Source organism: Ascaphus truei, chromosome 9, assembly GCF_040206685.1.
Source record: "Ascaphus truei isolate aAscTru1 chromosome 9, aAscTru1.hap1, whole genome shotgun sequence".
NCBI lineage: Eukaryota > Metazoa > Chordata > Amphibia > Anura > Ascaphidae > Ascaphus > Ascaphus truei.
This window is the reverse complement of record NC_134491.1, coordinates 11,417,135-11,443,754: the sequence shown is the minus strand read 5'-3', so window position 1 is coordinate 11,443,754 and position 26,620 is coordinate 11,417,135. Positions and strand designations below refer to the sequence as shown.

The 26,620-nt window shown below is 43.6% G+C and overlaps 1 protein-coding gene across 1 annotated transcript in view; it reads left to right on the top strand.

Annotated features, from left to right (window-relative positions):
* Positions 1 to 24,530, top strand: part of ADORA1 (adenosine A1 receptor) — a 49,585-nt gene extending 25,055 nt beyond the window's left edge. Inside the window, exons 2-3 of the mRNA XM_075613339.1 lie at positions 4,626 to 4,997; positions 23,768 to 24,530. Of these exons, the coding sequence (XP_075469454.1) occupies positions 4,663 to 4,997; positions 23,768 to 24,419 (987 nt within the window). The 5' untranslated portion in view covers positions 4,626 to 4,662 and the 3' untranslated portion in view covers positions 24,420 to 24,530. The remainder of the gene's footprint in view (positions 1 to 4,625; positions 4,998 to 23,767) is intronic.
* Positions 24,531 to 26,620: the final 2,090 nt, after the last annotated feature.

Below are 26,620 nucleotides of genomic sequence, written 5' to 3'. Positions count from 1 at the left end.
GATAAAATAAATTGTGATTTATTTACAACATGATCATACACAGCTTAATCTATGAAATAATACGAAATAACACTTACTGGGACGGGGAAAACGAAATAAAATGTTCCCGGAACGAACTTCACAGAAATAAAGTCTCTAGGCACAAATTCCCAGGAGCGGGGTTTGTGCGCAAAACAGAGCCGTGAAACAGTCTTTGGCTAGTGGCGCCGCTCACAACCACTATTTCTCCGCCAAAAGTAATCTTTTTGTTTTCACGCTGCAGGATTCGTCTTGGATTCCTTAGTTCTTACGAACTATAGACATGCGTTACGATGGGATAAAGTTTTGAATCCAGCTTACATGAATCTTTCTACCGCATGATGCATCTAACTCCAGATTGGCTGCACGGACTTTTAAAAGCACCAAAGTCCTATCTCTATACTCTGTTGCCAATCGCTGCATGGGAACCAAACTTCCCACCTCTGGCAAGGTTGCCAGGACTTCATGGAACCGGGCAAAGAGGGTTCAAGGTATGCCAAGGGCATGCGCGAACTTCGCACCTGTCCCGCTTAGCATACCTAACCTAGCCCACTTCCCCGGCGATATCTTGTCTCCCTTCCCCTGGACATCTGGACATATGCCAGGGGAACACTGTTTACATCTTCCCCTCCCCACTTAACACTTTAACATGCGGGTCCTTTGTTCATTCCGGACCCTGGCAGACATTCTGGGATCATATCCGCAGGATGCCTTGGAAGTCCGGATTAAGTTATGCATGACTCACTCCCCGGAATTCCCTGCCATATACCCTTTGATCACTGTACTTGTGAATCAAGTGTTTCCGCTGCTCCACCCGCCCGAATGTAAATTCCTTGGCTCTTATAATATTTACTTAAGACACTTAAAAGAAGGGGACTTTCATCCATGACTTTTCATGAAAGTTTATAAAACATAAACTATAACTGTTTTAATGATGAACACCCAGCCCCACGCACAGCAAAAATCAAAGCGCTAGGACATTCCTAGCCAAAGTTAGCTTCTTATACAGTATGCAGCAAGCTGACGTGTTTTAAAAACTTTTTTCCTTTCTGCGGTTGGCAGCGAAACACTGTTGCAATGCACACACATGATACATAACTGATACATTACTTATACAGTGGAACTCAGAGTATTCATGTGGTCCCCTTATACCTAGCGGGACACACACTGACAATTATAATACATTTACAGTACTGCAGCCAATATCGGGCTGCAGAGCTGACACTCTCTACATGTTAACTTAAAAACCCCTATAACTCCCTTCACCTTATATCTGGTGAGAGAGGTACGGAACCCCTCTCTGGGATTTGGGCATACCCCGGGATCTGTAATGTAACCCAGTTCCCTGCCCGGTCTTACTGCCCTGGTTTGTGCTAAATCAAGGAGATTTGGCGGTAAACTGCAAACTGCTTTCTAGGGAGGATTTTATCTGGAGGTCTGTGTTCCTCATGTTCTCAGGAGTCTGGGGAGATTCCTGAGGGCAGGTTTCGGGGTAACCTGCAACATTGGCCCCCTTCTACCGAAACACACCCTGACAACATTTTACTGTAAAACCACCCCTGACTCTCACGCCTTGCACATCTCCGCTGGTCAGCACTCCTGGAACAGTAGAAACCAACACATATCTTTATTACACATGCAGTTACATGCCACAATTGGGTTGAAGAGCTGACACTCCCAATTCCCCAATATAGCTCGGGCACCCAGCCGGGCCAAATACCTTTTATTAATGGCATGGGTAACCCTTCACCGTCACACCCAGGCAGTCCCAGCAGGCCTAGGGGACTGTGCCAGCTAGCTTTCTCCTGGCTGAGAAGTCTCTCTCCCCTCTCTCTGGGGAAAGCAATCTCAGTCTGCAGACCGCTTCCTTCCTTTTATACCTCCTGCTCATTCAGGAGTGCTGCTTAATTAATTTGCTGCACCTGCAACAAGCCTTTCCAGGGGAGGTTAACTGCTTGCATGCTGGAAAGCACACACATCTCACTACATTCCAGCATACAGAGGCAGTGACTCTATCACACAAACTAAAGAAATGCTGTATAAGTGAAGAACCACCTATTCTCTACATAACAGTTTCTCCAAATGTTCACCTTGCATGTCCATTTTCACCATATCTATGCCCATAACCTTATTACCCAGCATATTAGATCTATGTTTCAATAGATAATGGTGAGCTATGCCTTGTCTCTATTTTTATCTGTAGGGGGCACATAGGACTCCATTCATATATTCCAATACTCTGTGTCTTAATTGTCTTGTGGTCATACCAATGCAGCATAAGCCACACAGGCAAGTAAGGCAGTACAGTACATAACACCTGTCGATTTTTACAATTTATAAATAGTTTTTTGTAGTCCCAAGTTTGAAACGATATGCACATTCAGTGTATAGAATTATGTTTTCTACATGCCATTGACAGAATATATATATATATATATATATACACTCACAATAGCAAGAATGTTCAGGGCACTCAAAGGGAAAAAACTTATCTGATCAGTCGTGGTGCTCACAGTGCGGCCAGGATCACCATCCAGCAACAACAATTAGATAAATACCCAATATCAAAGAATCTGGAGCACTCACAAATTCAAAAAATACAATTTAATGAAGTAACACAGGCATCAGGGGGTAATCACAGAAAAAAGCAGCAACGTTTCGGACCTTACGGTCCTTTCTCAAGCTCCCCCTGAGTAAGGTCCGAAACGTTGCTTCTTTTTTCTGTGATTACCCCCTGATGCCTGTGAAAAAGAAAGTACATCCTGTTTGAATTCCATGGTTTTACATATCAGAGCATAATAACAATCATCTGTTCCTTAGCAGGTCTTAAAATTAGGTAAATACAACCTCAGATGAAAAACAACACATGACATATTACACCGTGTCAGGATTTATTTAACAAACATAAAGCCAAAATAGAGAAGCCATGTGTGAAAAACTAAGTATACCTAATGATTCAATAGCTTGTAGAACCACCTTTAGCAGCAATAACTTGAAGTAATCGTTTTCTGTATGATTTTATCATTCTCTCACATCGTTGTGAAGGAATTTTGGCCCACTCTTGTTTACAACGTTGCTTCAATTCATTGAGGTTTGTGGGCATTTGTTTATGCACAGCTCTTAAGGTCCAGCCACAGCATTTCAATCGGGTTGAGGTCTGGACTTTGACTGGACCATTGCAACACCTTGATTATTTCATTTCAATCGGGTTGAGGTCTGGACTTTGACTGGACCATTGCAACACCTTGATTATTTTCTTTTTCAGACATTCTGTTGTAGATTTGCTGGTGTGCTTAGGATCATTGTCCTGCTGCATGACACAATTTCGGCCAAGCTTTAGCTGTCGGACAGATGGCCTCACATTTGACTCTAGAATACTTTGGTATACAGAGGAGTTCATGGTCAACTCAATGACTGCAAAGTTCCCAGGTCCCGTGGCTGCAAAAACAAGCCCAAATCATCACCCCTCCACCACCGTTCTTGATAGTTGGTATGAGGGGTTTGTGCTGATATGCTGTGTTTGGTTTTCGCCAAACGTGGCGCTGTGCATTATGGCCAAACATCTCCACTTTGGTCTCGTCTGTCCAAAGGACATTGTTCCAGAAGTCTTGTGGTTTGTTCAGATGCAACTTTACAAACCTAAGTCGTGCTGCCTTGTTCTTTTTAGAGAGAAGAGGCTTTCTCCTGGCAACCCTTCCAAATAAACCATTCTTGTTCAGTCTTTTTCTAATGGTACTGTCATGAACTTTAACATTTAACATGCTAACTGAGGCCTGTAGAGTCTGAGATGTAACTCTTGGGTATTTTGTAATTTCTCTGAGCATTGCACGGTCTGACCTTGGGGTGAATTTGCTGGGATGTCCACTCTTGGGAAGATTGGCAACTGTCTTGAATGTTTTCCACTTTTGAATAATCTTTCTCACTGTAAATGATGGACTTTAAATTGTTTGGAAATGGCCTTATAACCCTTCCCAGATTGATGGGCAGCAACAATTGCTTTTCTAAGATCATTGCTGATGTCTTTCCTCCTTGGCATTGTGTTAACACACACCTGAATGCTCCAGACCAGGTGGTCACACTTGCTGATGATCAATTAATCAAGGGCATTTGATTAGCAGCACCTGTCTGCTACTTAGCATCTTCATTCCTATGGAAGCAGTAAGGGTGTACTTAGTTTTTCACACATAGCTTCTCCATGTTGGCTTTATTTTTGTTAAATAAATCATGACACAGTGTAATATGTCATGTGTTGTTGTTCATCTGAGGTTGTATTTACCTAATGTTTAGACCTGCTAAGGAACAGATGATTGTTATTATGTCCTGATATGTCAAACCATGGAATTCAAAGAGGGTGTACTTTCTTTTTCAAATGACTATATATATATATATATATATATATATATATATATATATATATATATATATATATATATAACATATACATATAACATACATACATTGAGAAATGTTTATCCCTATTTTTGTATCAATATTTAAGCCCTTTGGCATGGGAGGGGTTAACGCTCTGCTACAAAATGCCTTGTACATCATTGGCAACTTCTCCAGTCCCTAATAATGATTGTTTATCCTGGTACTCTCGTTCCCAGGTCCAGGCTTAGAAAAGCCTCTCTGCGCTGAAGCAGCATGGGAAATCCAGCCTCGCTAGCTGTCTACATAATTTTCGAGGTGCTGATAGCCTTGGTTTCTATCCTCGGAAATATACTGGTGATCTGGGCTGTGATTGTTAACCAAGCCCTCCGAGACACCACTTTCGTTTTCATCGTGTCACTGGCCGTGGCTGATATTGCAGTAGGGGCACTGGTCATCCCATTGGCCATCATAATTAGCATTGGACTGGAGACAGGATTTTATAGCTGCCTTATGGTGGCCTGCATTGTGCTTATTCTGACCCAGAGCTCCATATTAGCACTGCTAGCCATAGCCGTGGACAGGTATCTCAGAGTTAGGATACCAATGAGGTAAGTGGATGGAAAGATTTAAATTACCAATTAATATTATGATGATATTATTTTTTTAGTTTGTGTCAATTCCTCCCCATTCAGTTTAGTGTTGGGATGTCACTGGGATTTCAACCGGGTCAAATTACTACAAGATCACGACTGCTTTGATTTTGATAACCCAATAGTGGGGGTTTTTTTCATAACCTACTTTTAGGACACTGGGATCTGAACTGCAGGTATTTATTTGTGTTCCAGCAGTGACATTAACACAAGCCCGTGCCTTCTTCCTTTATTCAATAAAGGTCACTCACTTTCAAAGTTTATGTGTATCTTCTATCTCTCTCGTGTGAGTATATAAAATGAAATTAGGCACTCACAGGGACTTATACTGTTCAAGATGAAAAAAGTTTCTTAAAGCATCCATCTTTGAGTCCTATTTTGGACCTTTCTCAAGATGACGTCCTGGCATAGAACCGAAACATAGATGCTGTAATAAACTTTTTCCTTTTTCATTTTCCTGTAAGTGTACCCAGGCAGGTTATTAATAATGACATCACAAAAATAAAGGTGGTTAAAACAATCTCTAGAACTAATAATGCTGGCACCCCTGGATAGAAGAAAGACACTCTATAATACAAATAAGGCACCAATATAATTGATGAATTTAAGTTGGGGGTGATGAAGCATGCAGTCAGCCTGCAGTCAGCCTCCCACCTAAATGACTGTCCGGTCACATAGAGCACACATTGAGTGCTGGTGGAACAAAAAAAAAAACCAACCTGCAGAAAACATATACCTGGGGTACAGGGAAACCTGGCTCAAATAAAGTAAAAGCAGTGAAGACCACAGAGTATAACAAGTGTATCAAACATTGAAAAGTGAAATCAGCACATTAAGATGAACCCCCCCAAAAAGGCAATCAATGAATATAAGTTCTCAAAAACAGTTCCACTGTCTGAAAAACATAGAATTCCAAACGCTCTATAAAGAGTGAATATACTGGAGCAAAGCTGGGCCAATATTTAGCCACAACTGAGAACCGAAGTCCGGAACAACTGGAAAAGCTGATTGGAGTTGTGCTGACACAAATCGCCACCAAATCACTGCTAGACGCCAGGAATCCAAGGTAAGTGTGGAAGCCACGGAGGTACTAAGAGAGTACACACAATGAGAAAGCCCCGATGTATGTTTCACTAACCGTTTCGTCCAGGGGCTTAACGAGGAGGCAGGCACTCAATGTATTTATGTCGCTTCCACCATGACGGAGAACCAATAAACATTCCGCGCTGAATCGAAGGCTCGTAATATGTTATAAAACAACAGAACATGAATACTCATAATCATAAATTGGTGTAAGCACATTGCAAAATTACTACAATATAACACCTAAGGGATGGAATCACAAAAACATGGCATAGCCCATTTATTCATTCATACCCTGTGGCAGTAAGGTGCCTAACTTTATTATCCAACGACATTCTTGTTGTAGCAAAGCCCTCTCCAGACCTCCACTCCGAATGCCTAAAACGACATGGTCAATTGCAATAACCCTAAGGAGACTAGAATCGGAACTGTGTCGCAACTGTGGTAAGTTGTCTCCCTACTTGTAGATATCGTTCAGTATTTGTTATATTTCTCACATGTTCTAATACACGGAAACATAACTCGTGTTGTCATACCTATGTAGATCATTGAACATGGACATGTTAGCTAATAAACCACTGCCTTCGATTTACAGTTAAGTGCAGCGCGGATCTCATTCCTTATCACATGCTTAGAGTAAAAAAATTCAAAGGTATGTTGCATATTGTAACGCTCGTGCTGCCCACAAACCTGACAAGACCCCGGTACTGAGGTGGGACGGAAGGACACCACGCACCCACAGCAGCGGAGGCGTGCCCGGAGTGGGGTATTTGAGCGAAGCCGGATCTGGGCCAAAGAAGAGGGTTAGTCGGGTACTTGCCGGATCCAGGGTAGAGTGGTCGTGTCCGTAAGCCAAAGGTCTGGGAGTAGAGATAGCTGCGTAGTCGAATCTCCGTTTGCCAAGTCCAAGGAGTAAAGAAGACAGCGTAATCGAATTCCTTTAGCCAGGGTCACAATCCAGAGGAGGTTCGCAGACTAACCAAGGTCAAGAAAGCAGAGACTGAAAAACAAGAGAAGAACCAAGCACAGGAGCAGACAGCACCAAGGCACCAGAAGCTATGCTGAGCACTGACTGAATGGAGAGCTGGGGCTAAATACCTGACAGGTGTCAATCAGAAGGGAGGTGGAGCGGAGGCGTGGCCCGAGGAAGAGCCAGGATAGGAGCCAGGGAACGAGGGGCAGGCTGGAGCATCCCTTTGGCTGGGAAGCGTGACGCGTGGTAACGCGATGAGCGGGGGCGGAGCTATCCCCCGAGTGCCGTGTACAAGCTGCACGGGTCCGCAAGCACCCTGTAGGGCTTGCATGCTGGACCCGGAAGAGGAGGGGGAGCTGTGCGGGAGATGCCCGTGGGGACATGGCAGGGATCTGGGGCTGCAGCGGTGGCGGCCGTCAGAGCAGGTAAGGGTGCCGCGTGACGGGCCGGTCGTGACCCGCGGACCTTTACACATTTATTGACAAGCTGAACAGGACCTACATAGGGAAAAGCCTTTACGTATCTCTCTTGACAAAAAGTTAGGGGGTCTGCTGATGTTATAGTGACTGCAGAAGTTTGTCTGCCAAGTTTGGTGCTCTGTGAATCACCATATTGACTGCATCGCCCAAGACCTTTAAGTCTGATCTGTAGTTGGTATGTGTGAATGTTTTTGTATGACTTGTCTGTATTTTGGCCAATTCCTAACAAATGTTCTGATGAACCAGATGGTTTTATCCAATTTGTTTTTGTCCTTAATGCCAGTTGCCATTAATGAAGTACGGGATCTCGCCTTACTGATGTACCTGTCTTTTTTGATTACCGTCTTGCTATATTCACGATCCTGAAATCGAGACATCTCATTAGTCCTGATTTTAAATGTATGTTGTGTGCAGCTATTTCTTTTGAGCCTTAAAAACTCCTCCATGGGTACTCCTTTGATCTGGTGAAGAGGATGTGCACTTGATGCATGAAGTATTGCGTTAGTCGTGTATAAATAGCGCTATAGGGAATAAGTGTGTAATGACCCCTCTATAGGAGTAGGCCCCCTATTGGTGGGCTAGGCTGCCTGGTGAATAATGATTCGTACAAATCAAAAATGACAAGTGATAACAATAAAAGAAAAAAACCGACGCCAATAACAGTGAATGTCCTGGAAATTCAATACGAATTGGGAGAAATGTCCAAAGAGAAGTCCCTTCAATTCCTTGACCAGATACAGATTCCTCCGTGTGTTGCGTGATATGATTGAAAACAAAGAAAGAAATATAGTGCAACAATGCCAGCAATTAATTACGACTACCACTGTCTAGGAACATACAACATTGACTGACACACCTATACAATAACACACAACAAACATAAGACAAACAGTGACAAGGCTGAAAAAATAAAAAGCTAATTTAATATGTGATATAAAACAATAAAAATTGATGATATGCGATTGACAAAAATATCATTGGTCCGGTAGGTTAAAATCAGGCAATGGATAATGGCCGCCAAAGAATACACAGTCCTCCTCCGGTCCCACTGGAGCTTTCATAAACGTGCTCCTGCACTTCTCCTCGTTCCTCGGGCGGATGTTCCGTCACTGTGTGGTGGGCCTTGGGGAGGAAGGTACTTCCTGCTTCCGATCCACTTCTGACGCGCTGATCTCGTTAATATCGTCAAAACAAGCTCTGAAAATTACCCTACGCATTTCGTGCGCTTGCACACACTTCTTCAGGGGTTAATCCCCTGAAGGAACATCTGCCCGAGGAACGCGGAGAAGCGCAGGAGCACGTTTATGAAAGCTCCAGTGTGACCGGAGGAGGACTGTGTATTCTTTGGCGGCCATTATCCATTGCCTGATTACATCACCTAGTCTGTGAGTAGGGTTCCGGTTTTAACCTACCGGACCAGCGATCTTTTTGTCAATCGCATATCACCAATTTTTATTGTTTTATATCACATATTAAATTCGCTTTTTTATATTTTCAGCCTTGTCACTGTTTGTCTTATGTTTGTTTTGTTTGTTGTGTGTTATTGTATAGGTGTGTCAGTCAATGTTGTATGTTCCTAGACAGTGGTAGCCGTAAATTAATTGCTGGCATTGTTTCACTATATTTCTTTCTTTGTTTTCTTTCATATCACGCAACACACAGAGGAATCTGTATCTGGTCAAGGAATTGAAGGGACTTCTCTTTGGACATTTCTCCCAATTCGTATTGAATTTCCAGGACATTCACTGTTATTGCGTTAGTCACAGTATCTTTGCGATGAATGTCCATCACAATACTCCCATCATGATCAATATATATCCTCTGATCTAAAAAATGAACCCACTCTTGACTAGCTGTACTTGTCAGTTTGATGATTTAGGGTGCCATGGTTGAGGTTCTCAACGAACATCTGGAGAGCCAGTAAAGGCCCGTCCCAGAGTATAAAGATGTCGTCAATGAACCTCAACCATAAAAGAACATGCTGCATACCAGGATTACTGTCATCCTGGAACACTATCTCCCTCTCCCAGTGTCCAAAAAAAAGATTGGCATAGGAGGGCCCGCTCGTAGCACCCATTGCCGTTCCCCTGACCTGTAAATAGAATTGACACTTAAAAACGAAATAATTATGTGCCAAAATAAATTGACGTAATTCTACCAGATCTTCGGCCAGGTTGCCCTTGGACAGGAAGTACCTTGCTGCAACGTAGGCCATCTCTGTGATGTATACAGGTGTATAAAGATTCCACTTCACAGATGGCCAGCACGATACCCCCTGTCGCACAGGGGCTCAGACAGCCCCCCTATGCCAGACAGTATGGGTCTCTCTGGGGTATGGGCAATGTCCTTGTGGACTTTTGGCAGCATATAAAAAGTGGGGTCTACCGGGTGCTTAGATATAAGTCCCTCACTCTAAGAATAATTTACCCTTTGATACTGCATCTTTAATCAAGCCATCGTGCGTGAGTTTGTATTTAGTGGTGGGATCATTTGGAAGCTCCTCGTAACAGCCAGAGTCACATAGCTGACGATAAGCCTGTTTTTCATACATGGCCTTAGGCCATAGCACCACTTTCCCACCCTTACCTGATGGCTTGATCTCTATCCCAGTCATGTTTGCATGTTTTTCAATGGCAATACATTCAACGCTAGTCAGGTTACTGGGTCCACATGTTCTTGGCAGTGATGAGAACTCCTTAGTCACCATATTAGCAAAAATCTAGGTTGAGGGTTTTTTTGTTCCACCAGTACTCTATTTAGACCAGCCGGTCATGTAGGTGGGAGGCTGACTGCATGCCTCATCACCCTGATCTTAGATTCATCAATTATATTGGTGCCTTATTTGTATTATAGAGTTGCTTTCTTCTATCTAGGGGTGCCAGAATTATTATTATATATTGTAGAGGTACTAGAGATTGTTTTAACTACCTTTGTTTTTGTGATGTAATTATTAATAAATGTATATACCTTTGCATACCTGAGTGCTTAGTGAGGGATACTTTTTTCTTCTGTTTGCATATTCATATTATCCCCAGCACCATCAGCAGCTATTTACTCTGTAGCATATTCTGTCTGATAAAGGTACCTTTGACATATTAAGTGAGTAGCAGGTATTTTTTCGTTATATAATCAAAAATGAATAGACGATACCGTTCTGTGGCTAACTAAATGCTTTTATTTGTGCAAACTTTCAAGATACACTGATCTCTTCTTCAGATACATATATATATATATATATATATATTTACAGCAAACTGCAGGAGGATCCAACAAAAAAATACATGAGAAAACTCAACAGGATCATCAAAACACTCCCGATCCACACAAGAGAACAAATTCTGGATCTGATACCAGCTAAACCAAAACCTGGCACATTCTATATGCTCCCTAAATTTCCCAAAGAGGGTCACCCTGGGCATCCTATTATCTCTGGATCTGGCACATTGACTGAGAATATTTCTGGCTGAGTGGAAGCCATTCTAAAACCACTTGTCAGGAACACACCCAGCTATATCCAGGACACCACCAACCTGCTAAACAAACTTAATTCCATTGACCCCCTCCTAACAGGAACACTACTAGCAACCATGGATGTAGAATAACTTTACACAAACATCCCCCACATAGATGGGATTTCAGCCTGCAGATACTTTCTGGGACCGCAGGAGCCACTCACAGAGACAGTGACTAAATGCATCGAATTTATTCTGACCCATAACTACTTCACATTTGGAAATGGCACATCCAGACAACTGGGACCGCTATGGGCACTCGGATGGTGCCACAGTGTGCCAATCTGTTCTGCGCAAAACTGGAAAGTGACTTTCTTTCCACCTGTTCTTGAAACCCCTTCAGTACATCGATGACATCCTCCTGATTTGGACCTCTGGTGAACAGGACCTCCTACAGTTCCATGAGAACTTCAATATGTTCCACCCGACCATTAACCTCAAACTCACCCATTCCCCGGACTAAGTATATTTCCTAGACACCACCATTACTTGTCACGGGTGCTCACCACAAACCAGGGCCAGACCACAGGGCTGAGGTGGGGATCTGAAAACATCGACCTAGGCCGCCAAGCCGGGTCCGGGTTGCGCAGCTCGTAGTCATGGGTTAGCCGGGTCAGGGCAGGAGATTGTAGGATCGTAGAGGTACTTGCCATAGTAGGATTGGAGAAAGGAGGGTAGTCGGATTCCGAAGCCGAGGTCCAAGGGTGCCAGAGATCAGGAGTCCGGTACAAGGCTGGATGTCAGGATACAAGAACAAGAGTACAAAGCAAGGCAGCGTGTAGCAAGCACGGCAAACACAGAATGTGCTCAGAAATCAGCCCAGGGCTGATTGAAGCTATATACTAGAGGGAGCCAATGGGAGACCTTGCCCAGCAGTGAGGTCAGAGGTAAGTCGAGCACCGGTAGGAGGATGCAGGGTGCAGGCATCATTGTAATTGCAGGGGTCTGGTGTGTTGATGCGCGCGCCCGCGATGCGAGAACTCGACGGGGACACGCAGCGGCGCCTGCACTGTCCAGCTGACTTGCTGGCACTCACGGAGGTCGGTCGCCGCAGCGCATGCGCGCCCCCGCCGGTCTAGGCGCAGTGGCGGCATACGCCCTGAGTTTGCGCGTGCCTCTGACTGGAGGAGCGGGTGCGCGTGAGTCCCTGCTGGAGAGGAGAGCCATGGGAGGTAAGGGCTGCGAGCGGGCGGTCCATACATTACTACAAAGAACAACCAATTGCAGACTTCTGTATAACGCAAACCTACAGACAGAGCCAGCTATTTGAGGGACAACAGCTTACACCCGACACACACTAAGCATGCAACTATCTACAGTCAAGCCATACGATACAACCGGATATGCTTCGACACAGCAGACAGAGGCCAGCAGATTACAGCCTTGAGATCGGATTTCATAAACCATGGATATAACCACAGAATTGTAGACCAGCAAATCCACCAGAATACCAAGAAGTGATCTCCTTGAATACAGACAGAAAGAAACAAGCAACAGGGTACCTTTGGTGGTCACATATAACCCACACCTAGAAGCCCTACACAAGATCGCCAGGGAACTACAACCCATTCTCCAGGAAAATACAAGACTGCAACAGGTCTTCCCTGAAACACCCTTATTATCATACAGACAACCTCATAATATCAAGTAAATGATGTGAGGAGTAAAGTAATAGTACAACTAAATGCGGTACAAGACCATGCCAGGACACAAGATGCAAAACCTGCGCAATGCTCTACACAGCGGGCACAATACAAATATCACACAGGAATCTGGAGTACAAAATCAGAGGATGGTTCACCTGTTCCTCCAGCAATGTCGTGTACCTCATCATGTGCATGAAATGCCATCGGGGCTCCTACTACATATGTGTAACGCATAGCTCACCACAAACGAGGCGTGACCGCGGGGTTGAGGTAGGGAATTGTGTAGAATGCCAACCACAAACGCGAGGGCACTTCTAGAGTATAGGATAGTCTTGCAAGCCGGATCAGGGTAATAGAAGACAGCGTAATGAGGTACTTGCCGGGTCTTGGAGTATAGATTAGCGGATCGTTGGGGTACGTAGCCAGAGTCAGGATTGGAGAGCATAGAGTAGTCGTAGAGCAAAGCCAGGGTCAGTGCAGGAGAGAGCAGCGTCATCGTGGTTCCAAAGCCAAGGTCAGTGCATGAGAAAGTAGAGTACTCGTATAGGAGAGTATCACAGAGTAGTATCCAGGTAGGGTCAGGCAGACGGGCACAAGGTGATGAGAAAAGCGTAACACAAACAGGAGTTATGCTCGGTAAAGCAGGAGAGCATAGAGAGGGTATAAATAGGACCTCTCACCAATGGGAGGCAACCAGGAAGAAAGGGAGGGCTCACTGATAGGCTGCTGGATCGCACAGGTGCATACTATTGTGCAGCCGATTAGGCATGGGCGTGGGACCTCTGGAGGACGCGTGCAACGCGTAACCTGTGTATCACGGCGACCCGGTCGCGCGCCAGTTGCACGCGTCACAACACCCGTGGCAGTACGGTGGAGGAGACTTTAGGCGGGGCCAGATATGAGGGGGAAGGAGCGTGTGCGGCTGCTGCGCCGCCTACCCTTGTCGTCAGAGCGGGAGCGGAGTCGGGGAATGGAGGCCACGGAAGACCAGGAGGAACGCTCACCACGCATGCGTAACGCGTCACTGCTGCTGGTGGGACTGCGCAGCCTAGACTTGGGAACCGCGGGGACAGAGGAACCGCACACCGACCACGTGCCGCGCACAAGAACCAGCGCTGGAATGCCTGGCAGGACCGCCTCTGGACCCTGTAGGAGAGGTGAGGGTTAAGGGGGCAGGATGATGGTGAATCCTCACAGTACTCCCCACCCCCCTCTAGGAGCGACCTCCGGGTGACTCCATGAAGGCTTTTCTGGGAAGTTCAAATGGAATCTTCTAATCATCCTTGCTGCATGAATCCGATGATTAGGTATCCAAGACCTCTCTTCTGGACCGAATCCTTTCCAATGAACGAGATAGTATAAGGAGCCACAAGAGAATTTGGAATCTAGGATGGATTGGATTTCGTATTCTGGCTGACCCTGTACCAAGACGGAAGTGGTGGGAAGAACGGGAATGGAATGAGCGTTCTGGATCACCGGTTTGAGCAAGGACACATGAAACACAGAGGGAATTCTCATGGAAGGAGGCAGGACAAACGATACGCTACAAGGATTGATTTTTTCAGAAATGGAGAACGGACCGAGAAATCTGGGAGCAAACTTCATTGACGGGACTTTTAACCTAATGTTTTTAGAAGACAGCCAGACTTTGTCACCGGGCTTGAATTTAGGAGCGGGTCTACGATGGCGATCAGCCTGATGTTTCTGTCGCTCAACAGCAGATTTGATGTGTCTTTGCGTACTTTTCCATAGAACTTGAAGTTCCCTGATACTGTCGTCAGCGGCTGAGACCCCAGAGGTAGAGACTGTAAGAGGAAGAGTAGTTGAATGGAATCCGTAATTGATGAAAAAAGGAGATTCCGTGGTTGATTCATTGCGAAGATTATTGTGTGCGAATTCCGGCCAAGGAAGGAGATCCGACCAATCGTCCTGGGAATCAAACACGAAGCACCGAATGAATTGCTCTAACGACTGATTAGTCCTCTCCGTCTGTCCATTAGTCTGCGGGTGATACCCGGAAGAAAAGTGGAGAGATATGTCCAACTGAAGACAAAAAGAGCGCCAAAATGTAGATACGAACTGCAATCCTCTATCAGATACAATCACTGTAGGAACTCTGTGAAGATGAAAGATCTCCTTGATGAATATCTCAGCAAGTTTGGGAGAGCTAGGCAAGCCTTTGAGTGGTACGAAGTGTGATTGCTTGGAGAACCAATCTACTACTACAAGAATAGTGTTCATACCTTTAGAATTAGTTGGAGACACCACGAAATCCATGAATAAATGTGTCCATGGCCGAACCGGAATAGGCAATGGCTGAAGTAACCCGGCAGGAAGATTTTTAGGCGTCTTAGTCCTGGCACATGTTGGGCACGCAAGTACAAAGTCCTTAACATCCTTCTGCATCCGAGGCTACCAGAAAGACTGGGAGATGAGGTCCAAAGTCCATTTAGCCCCAGGTTGACCAGCCGATTTGGAAGCGTGTCCCCATTCTAGACCTGTTTGCGCAAAGAAGGAGAAGTAAACAGCCGACCTTCAGGAACCACAAGGTTATCCAGAACCTGGTTTTGCTGAATAACGATATCCATTAACGCCTCAAAGTTAGTGGATGAAAGAATAAGTTTGGATGGAAGGATAAATTTGAGTTGGTCCTCAGAATTATCCTCAAGAGAAAATTTACGAGACAAAGCATCTGCTTTAACGTTTTTTGTGCCAGGAAGATAGGAGATAACAAAGTTGAACCTTGAAAAGAAGAATGACCATCTGGCTTGGCGGGCTTCTAGGTGACGAGCTCCCTCGATATACAACAAATTCTTGTGATCCGTAAGAATAGTAGTAGGAATCTCATTACCTTCTAGCAGATGTCTCCATTCTTCCAACGCAAGTTTCATGGCCAAGAGTTCCCGATTACCAATATCATAGTTACGTTCGGCCGCAGAAATTTTTTTGGATAAAAAAAGCACAAGATGTAATCTGGCCTGAGGCTTTTTCCTCTGGGATAGAACAGCGCCCACCCCAACGTCAGATGCATCCACCTCGAGGGTAAAGGGGAGCTTAGGATCCGAATGAGCCAGAACCTGGGCGGATACGAACACTTTCTTTAAAAGATCAAAAGTCTTAACAGCAGCAGAAGACCAAGTCGAAGGATCTGCTCCTTTCTTGGTAAGAGCCGTCAGGGGAGCTACTAAAGAAGAGAAATTCTGAATAAATCTGCAGTAATAATTGGAAAACCCTAAGAAGCGCTGTACAGCCTTGAGCGTGGTGGGTTGTGGCCTGTCCAAAACCACTTTGACCTTGGCAGGATCCATTGTGAGACCAGAGTCCGAAATAATGTATCCTAAGAAAACAGTAGAAGATTGGTGAAAGTGACACTTTTCAAGTTTAGCGAATAAATGATTATCTCGTAATATAAGTAATACTTGTTTGACATGTCCAATATGTTCCTCTAGAGATTTAGAAAAAATAAGAATATCGTCCAAGTATACAATTACAAAAGAATTGAGAAGATCTCTGAATATCTTATTGACGAAATCTTGGAACACAGCCAGAGCATTGCAAAGACCAAAAGGCATGACCAAGTACTCGTAATGTCCATCCCGGGTATTGAATGCAGTTTTCCATTCATCACCCTGACGGATTCTGATGAGGTTATACGTACCCTGTAGATCCAATTTGGAGAAGATTTTAGCCCCTTGAAGACGGTCAAAGAGTTCGGATATAAGAGGAAGAGGATAGCAATTTTTAATAGTAATTCTGTTAAGTCCACGATAGTCAATACAAGGCCGCAGGGTCCCATCTTTTTTCTTCACGATGAAAAACCCGGCCCCAGCGGGAGATGTGGATTTGCAGATGAAGCCCATCAGAAGGTTCTCAGTAATATATTCCTTCATGGCTTTGGTTTCAGGCATAGACAGAGGATATGAAGCTCCTCTGGGCGGTGTAGTACCTGGAAGTAATTCGATGGGACAATCGTAAGGACAATGTGGAGGAAATAACTCTGACTTGACTTTGTCGAAGACATCCTTGAAGTCGATGTACTCCTCAGGCAATTGTACCCTTTCTTTATCTTCTGATACCGTAGTGGCACAAACGGTACTTGAACCCTTAAGACAATTATGTTCGCAGTATGAACTCCACCGAATAGGTTCCTTGCTGTCTCAATCAATCTGTGGATCATGAATTTGTAACCAGGGTAGTCCCAATTTTACTGCAATAGAGGGAGTTTGAATGGCATTTAATGAAATGTCTTCTACATGATTATTCACCGACCTTAGCTGAATGGTTGGGGGTCTCCAATGAGATGAAGGCAGGCTGAATTGGTCTACCATCAATGCCCTCCGGTGCGATGGGGTTCTTTTTGCACACTAAAGGGATCTAGTGATGCTCTGCAAAACTCTGATCAATAAAGTTGCCCCCAGCATCCGAATCAAGAAAGGCCAAAGTGGAGACAGAGAATCTTTCACCAGACAAGGAGATAGGTAAAGGATCTTTGTGGGATTAGAAGTAGCTACAGTATAGGGGAAAGAGAGATCGTTCCCAATGAGACTCCCCTAGGTCTCATGGGAACCTTGCGTTTCCCGCCTTGTTGGGGCAAGAAAAGGCGAAATGTCCAGGACCCCCACAATACCAACAAAGTCTAGCATCTATGCGGCGTCTCAGTGCGCGAAATAGTAGTAACTCCCAATTGCATAGGTTCAGAAGAATCTGGGACAGGAAGTTCAAACTGACCCACCTGGTTGGGGTTTATCCTGGAAGAAGTCGTGAGATGAAGACGTCTCTCATTCCTTCTCTCCTGGAGGTGATGATCCACCTTGATGCAGACCGCAATGAGATCCTCCAGGTCGGTAGGCCGATCATCTTTCACAGTCTCAGAAAATCCCTGCCAGAATGTAGCGGACAAAGATTTTCCGTTCCAATCGGTCTCTGCGGCAATAGTCCTAAACTCGACTGCATAACGGGCGACAGAGCGAGCACCCTGAGAAATAAAGAATAGTGCAGAAGCAACAGATACCTTTCGACCTGGTGTATCGAATACCCTGCGGAATTCCTTGGTAAAGGCTCCAATGCTTTGGGTGAGGTCAGATCTTCGCTCCCAGACGGGGGAAGCCCAGACAAGAGCGTCATCTGTGAGAAGAGAAATTATGTAGGCGACCTTGGAACGGGAAGAAGAGAAGCGGGAAGGATTCATCTCGAACTGAATAAAACATTGATTAAGGAAACCCTGGCACTCGTGAGGATTTCCCCCATACCGATTGGGCGTGGGAAGTCAGGGTTCAGACAGATGAACAGGCAAGAGAGGGGTACTAGTGACTGATTGCACAGGGTCCGTGCTTCGCCCTTGTAGATGGAGGGATAAGGTTCTAAAGTTCTCCTGGAGGGTTCTCAAATTCTGGTCATTAGACTCCCATCTATTTTCAAGACTGGACAAGGCGTTGGTGTGCGTGCTCAGGACTCTTCCTACCTCAGCAGGGTCGAAGTTTGTTTGGCCGAGCATACTGTAACGCGTAGCTCACCACAAACGAGGCACGACCGTGGGGCAGAGGTAGGGAATTGTATGGAACGCCAACCACAACCGCGAGGGAACGTCTAGAGTGCAGGATAGTGTTGCAAGCCGGATCAGTTTAATGGAAGACAGCGTAATGAGGTACTTACCGGTTCTTGGATAAGCGGATCATTGGGGTACATAGCCAGGATTGGAGAGCGTAGAGTAGTCATAGAGCCAAGCCAGGTTCTAAAGCCAGGGTCAGTGCAGGAGAGTATCACAGAGTAGTATCCAGGCAAGGTTCAGCAGTGTTCAGGCAGACAGGCACAAGGTGATGAGAACAGCGTCACACAAACAGGAGTTATGCTCGGCAAAGCAGGAGAGCATAGAGAGGGTATAAATAGGACCTCCAACCAATGGGAGGCAACCAGGAAGTAAGGGAGGCCTTACCGATAGGCTGCTGGATCGCGCAGGTGCGTCTTATTGTGCAGCCGATTAGACATGGGGGTTGGACCTCTGGAAGACGCGCGCGTAACCGCACATCACCTTGGCGACCCGGTTGCGCGCCAGTCGCACGCGTCACAACACCCACGTCAGTACGGGGCGGAGACCGGAGGCGTAGCCAGATACGAGGGGGAAGGAGCGTGTGTGGCTGCTGCGCCGCCTACTGCTGTCATCAGAGCTGGGGTTGAGTCGGGGAACGGAGGCCACGGAAGACCAGGAGGAACGATCACTGCACATGCATAATGCGTCACCGCTGCTGGAGGGACCGCGCAGCCTAGATTTGGGAACTGCGGGGACAGACCGGAAACGCGCACCGACCGCGTGCTGCGCACGAGAACCCGCGCTGGAATGCCTGGCAGGACCGCCTGTGGAACCTGCAAGAGAGGTGAGGGTTAAGGGGCCAGAACTGCCGGGATGGCGAATCCTTAGATGAGACAGGACAGGGGCTAAACAAGAGAATGAATCTGCATCGCCACAGCATCACACGCGGAACAATAGACAGTCCTGTCGGCGAACATTTCTCTGACTCTGGCCATAAGGTGAACAATCTGAAGGTGGCCATACTCAAAGGTTATCTTAGAACACCGAACGATAGACGGTTGCATGAATACAAATGTATACAACTGTTCGGGACACTTAGCGGTGGCCTAAACCAAGACCGCAGTTTCATGAGTCACTACTGACAAGAGAACTCTGTTCCCATGAGTGCTAAAGGCCATGTCTGTACATACTGCGCTATATGATTGCACACACAGCGGCCTCTTACACATACTAATACTCTATATAATTCCATCCCTATATACCAATAGGGACCACATAGTATCTACACACACTTTTAGTAATTCTACACCCTCTTACATTTCCACACCTACCCACACCATTGGTATACACTCCCACTCCACACACACCTTTTGTAAAGTGCTGTATATACTCTGGGCGCTTTATACATTTATATTTACATACATACATACAAACACACATACACACACTCTTACATCACTAACATTCAGGGACTATTTAACACCTCAAGTCATAAATCGCATACTGCACATGGGGAAGGGATAGGTTTCAGTCACAGATAACATCCCAAGATACACTGTTTTTAAATTAAACCTTTATTGGTTTATACATTGTAACACGGCCGGAAGAAGAGGTCAGCGTATCTCGAAAGCTCGCACAAATAAAAGCATTTCGTTAGCCACAGAACGGTATGGTCTATTCATTTTATTATATATATATTATATATATTTTATATATATATATGGAGAAAAAAAGACTGCGCCTAAATGCAAGGATATAACCAGAAATGTTAAATTGAAAATGATGTTATAATAAATCAATGTGAATACCACTAATTTAGTGACGACATCAATTCCCAGCGGAAGAGCGGAGACGCGGCGGCACCTCGAGGCTACGCCTGTATATGAGTATAAACTTATACAATGCTGTTTTATGTCGTACTCTTGTGATTTTGTCTTCACACATGTTTTATTAAATTTTTTATACGTTATCACACGAAGATCGGGCGCTTTTTTCTTCTCTTTTTTCTTAGGTTCGTCAAGGGAGTTTGTTGCACCCAAGAAGAAAGCTGCCAGCATCTTTGTTTTAAATCAAATCAAATCAAATCAGCTTTATTGGCATGACGAAAGAACATTTCAGTATTGCCAAAGCGTGAATAATAGGGGGTGGGGGACAATAATGACACGAATACTAGGGGATAGGGTATAAGGATAGGGTTTTATTTGAGATCAACACAGGTCCTATACATTTTTTTTATTAGATTCACTCACATAGTATACATACATATATTTGGACAATAATATACACATATATATTTTTCACATATATAAATATTTTTTTCACTCATGATTTTTCTTTTTTCTATTTTTGTATTTTTAATCTTTATATTTTTTTAATTATATATTATTTTTGTTCAATTATATTTGCATTAAGTCAGCATTGTAATTACATTATTGATCATTGTAAGGGCACATGATTTTTGTTCATTATTACCTTATTAGCTACATTAGTGGTATTCACATTGATTTATTATAAAATAATTTTCAATTTAACATTTCTGGTTATATCCTTGCATTTAGGCGCAGTCTTTTTCTTCTCTTTATTTTTATATATATATATATATATATATATATATATATATATATATATATATACACACACACACACACCATATATAAAACAGACTATATATAAATGACAATTAATAAAACAAAGAAAACTGGAAAAACTATAATAGTAGTAAAGAAACACTAGGACATACTAAAACCAAAACGTCGGATAATCAATCGAATTTGTGAGTGCAATACTCAATCAATCCCCAGCTCGGCTGTGTATTCTCCACACTCCTTCCTCATGTCAGATATATATAGATATAGATATTTTTATATATATATAAAATCTGGGCAGTACAGCCCACTGAGTAAGGGTCACAGCAGGTGCATGGGTACAGGTCCCAGTGAGGGCCAAAAGCACCAGTTTCTAAATAAACCACCATTTGCTTCACATGACCCAGAGTGCTGGCTTCTATCTTTGTATGTAATGTATGTATATACTGTATGTGTGTACACATGCCTTCAATCCTGCATTTTATGTACCCTGGCCCCACACTAGATTCTAATGCTCTGTAACATCTCCTGTAAGATTGTTAGCATTGTTGTTATGTATTTTGGAGCCAAAAATATTAATAACAATGATTAGAGAATATAAGAATGGGATTTTTTAAAGGATGTAAAAATTGTATAAAAAAAGCATCATCAAGTGAGACCCCATGTCAGTAAAGTTCACTTTGTTTCTATGATTGATTGCCCTTTGAAGTGAGTAAATCACTTTAGAATGACATCAGCTCTCGTTTTGCCTTTGGGCATGTGCATTATCTCCCTGTGACCAGGCACCAACATTGGATTTTATCATTTCTTTGGGCCGGGGACTCATGCCCGTGAAATTTTATGTACAGTGCTGTATACACTGTCAACGGAATAGGAAAAAAGAATATGATCAATTATTTGAGTGGGTAACTTTGATACATGGCTCACATTGGCCTAGAAAAACAGAGGTCCGTTATTGATTTAACGAGGCGTTAACCTATGTTAATGCTTCATAATGTGTTAAAAACCAGACACAGAACATGAAACACAGACAGAGCTCAGTGCACATCCAGTGAAACTTATACACGGTACAGTGCCTAAATATATATGTATAGATATCTATTAAATAAAATGGTCTTTTAGTTTAACATTTTGGCCAAAGTGTTGTAAGCCCCTGAGCCACTACACGGCAGACCACATCTCAAGGGTCCCTAACACCAATAACACTAATATAAATTCTTAAAAACCTGTGCATTACCAGGAAGAATGATTTATAATAAATCTGTCAAAATTAGTTGCATAGTTCTAAGTCTGATTGAAGCTTTTATTAACCTGTACATTACCAGGAAAAGCACTCTGTATTAGATTTATCACAATCATACTGCAAGCAAGCAAGTTCCCCTGAGTGTGGGAGATGCTATGGAGTGAGCTTTTAACCATTTAAATGTGGGAGGGGATGAGCTTCAATCTGCTGATTGAAGGGTGTCAACCTCCTACCTAATTGAAGCTCATCCCCTCCCACATTTAAATGGTTAAAAGCTCACTCCATAGCATCTCCCACACTCAGGGGAACTTGCTTGCTTGCAGTATGATTGTGACAAATCTAATACAGAGTGCTTTTACTGGTAATGTACAGGTTAATAAAAGCTTCAATCAGACTTAGAACTATGCAACTAATTTTGACAGATTTATTATAAATCATTCTTCCTGGTAATGCACAGGTTATTAAGAATTTATATTAGTGTTAGGGACCCTTGAGATGTGTCTGCCGTGTAGTGGCTCAAGGGCTTACAACACTTTGGCCAAAATGTTAAACTAAAAGACCATTTTATTTAATAGATATCTATACATATATATTTAGGCACTGTACCGTGTATAAGTTTCACTGGATGTGCACTGAGCTCTGTCTGTGTTTCATGGTCTGTCTCTGGATTTAAATATATATTGCCATGCTCAGTAGCACTCCTCTGTGACACTTATATGCTTATATATATATATGTTGTGGTTATTTTGGGGGTTCAATATGAGCTTGTAGGTGTTCTGTATGTTTTCATAATGTGTTAGCAGTGTTAAATACTGTTCTCAGCCGGAAAGGACCTTGCTGTAACTATAATGGCCATTAGTGCTAATGATATGCAAAAGGTGACAACCCCTATCACTGAACTCTGTTTTTGTTAATGCAGGGGTTAACAAAACAAGAGTACTTACAGGTGATGTTTCTGCCAACCAGGCCCTGAAGTATAGGTTTTGAGGGGGTGGGAAGTTGCTTATATTCCACTTCAAACATACCTTTTTACACCAGGGGTGGCTAACTCCAGTCCTCAAGGGCCACCAGCAGGCCAGATTTTAAGGAAATCCCTGCTTCAGCACAGGTGGCATAATCAGCAACTCAGTGACTGAGCCACTGATTGAGCCACCTGTGCTGAAGCAGGGATATCCCTAATACCTGGCCTGTTGGTGGCCCTTGAAGATTGGCCTGTTGGTGGCCCTTGAAGATTGAGGTTGCCACCCCTGCTTTACACCAACATGCAGAGAGACACCTGTGCACAAAAAGGAGCACAGCTGACATACCTGGGATATATGCTAATTTAATGTATTTAAATCAACTTTGCATATCCAAATGAGCATATACCCCAGGTATCAGGTATCTCAGGTGCGCTCCTTTTTGTCCATGTGCTGTGTTTGGGGAAGTACTGTATGCAAAGAAGAGTCCACATAAAAAAAGTATATTGGAAGCTCAGAGTGATACGCCCAGTGTGCTCATTTGCATGTCACAAGCCAGAGTCCTTCTCTGCAATGTAACCACTATGACATGACCATGGGGTGAAAGAAGCATTAATAATCAACCTTTTGTCTGTGCCCGCAGTTATCTTTGTCACCACAAGATGGTGTCCATGCAAAGCCATATTTCACTGCATTGAAATCTAACTTCTCTGCTTTCTAGTTACAAGAGCGTTGTAACATCGAAAAGAGCAGTGATCGCAATTACAGGTTGCTGGGTCCTTTCTTTCATCGTTGGATTGGTCCCTATGTTTGGATGGAACAACATAAGCAACATAAGAAAAGAACTTAACTCCAGTTATAGTGAGCTCATCATAACATGTCAATTCGAGACAGTCATTGTCATGGAATATATGGTCTATTTTAATTTCTTTGTTTGGGTCCTTCCTCCGCTCTTCTTAATGTTAATTATTTATTTGGAAGTTTTCAACCTTATTCAAAAACAGCTCAACAAAAAAGTGTCTTCCACTTCTAAAGACCCGCAGAAATACTATGGAAAAGAACTTAAAATCGCCAAATCCTTAGCTTTAATCTTATTATTGTTTGCTCTAAGTTGGCTACCTCTTCACACATTGAACTGCATCAGCTTGTTCTGTCAGACCTGCGAAACACCAATGATCATTGTGTATATTGCCATTTTTTTGACGCACGGAAATTCTGCAATGAACCCCATCGTCTACGCTTTCCGCATCGAAAAATTCCGATCTACATTTTTGTACATCTGGAAAAAATATTTCTGTTGTAAATCTGGCAGGGCCATTAATGGTGGAAATAACATGGCCCTCGAGAGGTCGTGTTCAAAAAATGTAATCTGAGACATGAAATATACATGTCTTTTTTTTGTATGCTATATTATTCAAACAAAAATCAATAGCCATCATCTGTTCATATTGCCATTTTGCCAATAAACTGCCATCATTATTTGAGGTTTGTGTGTTGGTATAGGTGTTAAACCTATCTAGAAATCATACAGTATTTTTTGTATAAAAATATTTTACCAGGAAATAATACATGGAGTTACTGTACCTCTCATTTTCAACTATGTCCTGGGCACAGCGTTATGTTGACAACACGTGGTTATGTAAGGTATATGAACAGAGGCTATATGTCAGTCATAACAAGGTTTGATCAAGAAAAGGGTTTTCAGTGATTTAATTATCTTGCAAAGTACTGTACCGTGTCTAGTTTAGAGAAATTATTCATCTGTTAAACAAGGTGTCAAGAATATTTAGATTTTACAGTATTTTAGAGCTTTTATCTAAATGGGGAAATAACTTTTTAAATAAATTCATATTTTTTTTTAACTGAACTTGAGAGAGAAAAAATATAATAGTTCTGTTTGTATATACAATAAACTGGTGGTACCCGTGGCTTTGACACTATAGTAGTAACCCCTACAATGATGGTACACACACAAATTAGCACATAGGTACCTTTAAAGTAATAGTACACAACTAGCACACTGGTAACAAACAGTGACAGCACACATACACACATTAGCACACTGGTATCTCCAGAGCACCAGTACACAAACATACTGTACACATTCGCCCCTTAAATCCCCCAAAGGAAAAATATGCACAGAATTAGATCATTGACATCTGCATAGTAACAATACACACATAAACACAAAAATTAGCACACTGGTACCCCCCACAGTAAGGATAGATATACACACAATAGCACACTGGTTCGCTACAATCACAATACACAGACATACGCATACAAACAAACACGTGGGTGCACATACACAACCAAATTGGTTCCTCCCACAGTGACAGTACACACCCACATCTGCACACCTGTAACCCCATAGTGACAGTACACACACATTAGAACACTGGTATCACCATAGCGACAGTACACACACCCACACAAATTAGCACAATGGACCCCACAGTTACACACACACTGTACATTAGCACACTGGTATCCCCATAGTGACAGTATACACACATGCATATATTAGCACACTAAAACACCCACCGTGAATGTACACATATATACATTAGCACAGGGGTGCGCACAATTTTCCCCCTGCCTACTCTTCCCCCCTGCTCGCGCCACCATCCTTACCTTGTTTTTGGCGTCGAATGATGCCGCAGGGTCACATGACATGATGTTGCCATGGCCTCACATGATCCCCCGGCATTTAATTTAAATGCCTTGTGGAAGAGCGCAGGGCCTCTGCAACCGCCGCACCCCCCCAGGAAAATCTTGTGCTCCCCCTGCGGGACACGGCCCCCTGTTTGCGCACCCCTGCTTTAGCACACCGGTATCCCCACAGTGGAAATACACACAAACATTAGCAGACAGGTATCTCTATAGTGACAGTACACACACACATATTAGCACACTGACTCCCCCATAGTGACAGCACACACACATTATGTACATTAGAACACTTATACCTCTACAATGAGAGTACACATACACACACACACATCTGCACACTGGTACTACCACAGTGACAGTACACACACATAGCATATGGGTACCCTCACACACAATACACAGTATACTTTCAGATTTGGGACTATTGAAAGGAATAGTTTATAGATGCCTCCTATGGTTGGGACCACACCTTACTTTGTCCATTTCTTCTCAGGTCAATTTGCATGACTGAATAAAGTGCCTTAATGCCTATACTAAAAAGGGCTCAGACAGCACCAGGTCTAATCATGTACACTGTCTTTGGCTTGGCGTCCTTGGCATCTAAACTAATCCCAAGAGTTTAAGGACCATATTCACTAAGCTGTGCTACGCCATAGGATACCTTCCCGTGCTGAAGGACACTTTACAGCCTGTTCCGGTGAACGGTTGGTAAGGATGGTGTCTCCCTGTGCAGAGTTATAAATATTCCCATAAATCCTTTCAAGAGTCAAGTGGGGGCACACTAGTAGAGAGAAGATGAAAGAGAATTTGAGCCTTTGCTCCAACTAGCAGTGCTAGGTCTATGCACTCTACTAACCTCCACCCTTTCCATCTGGACTAAGTTTTTTTTACTATTTCTAAT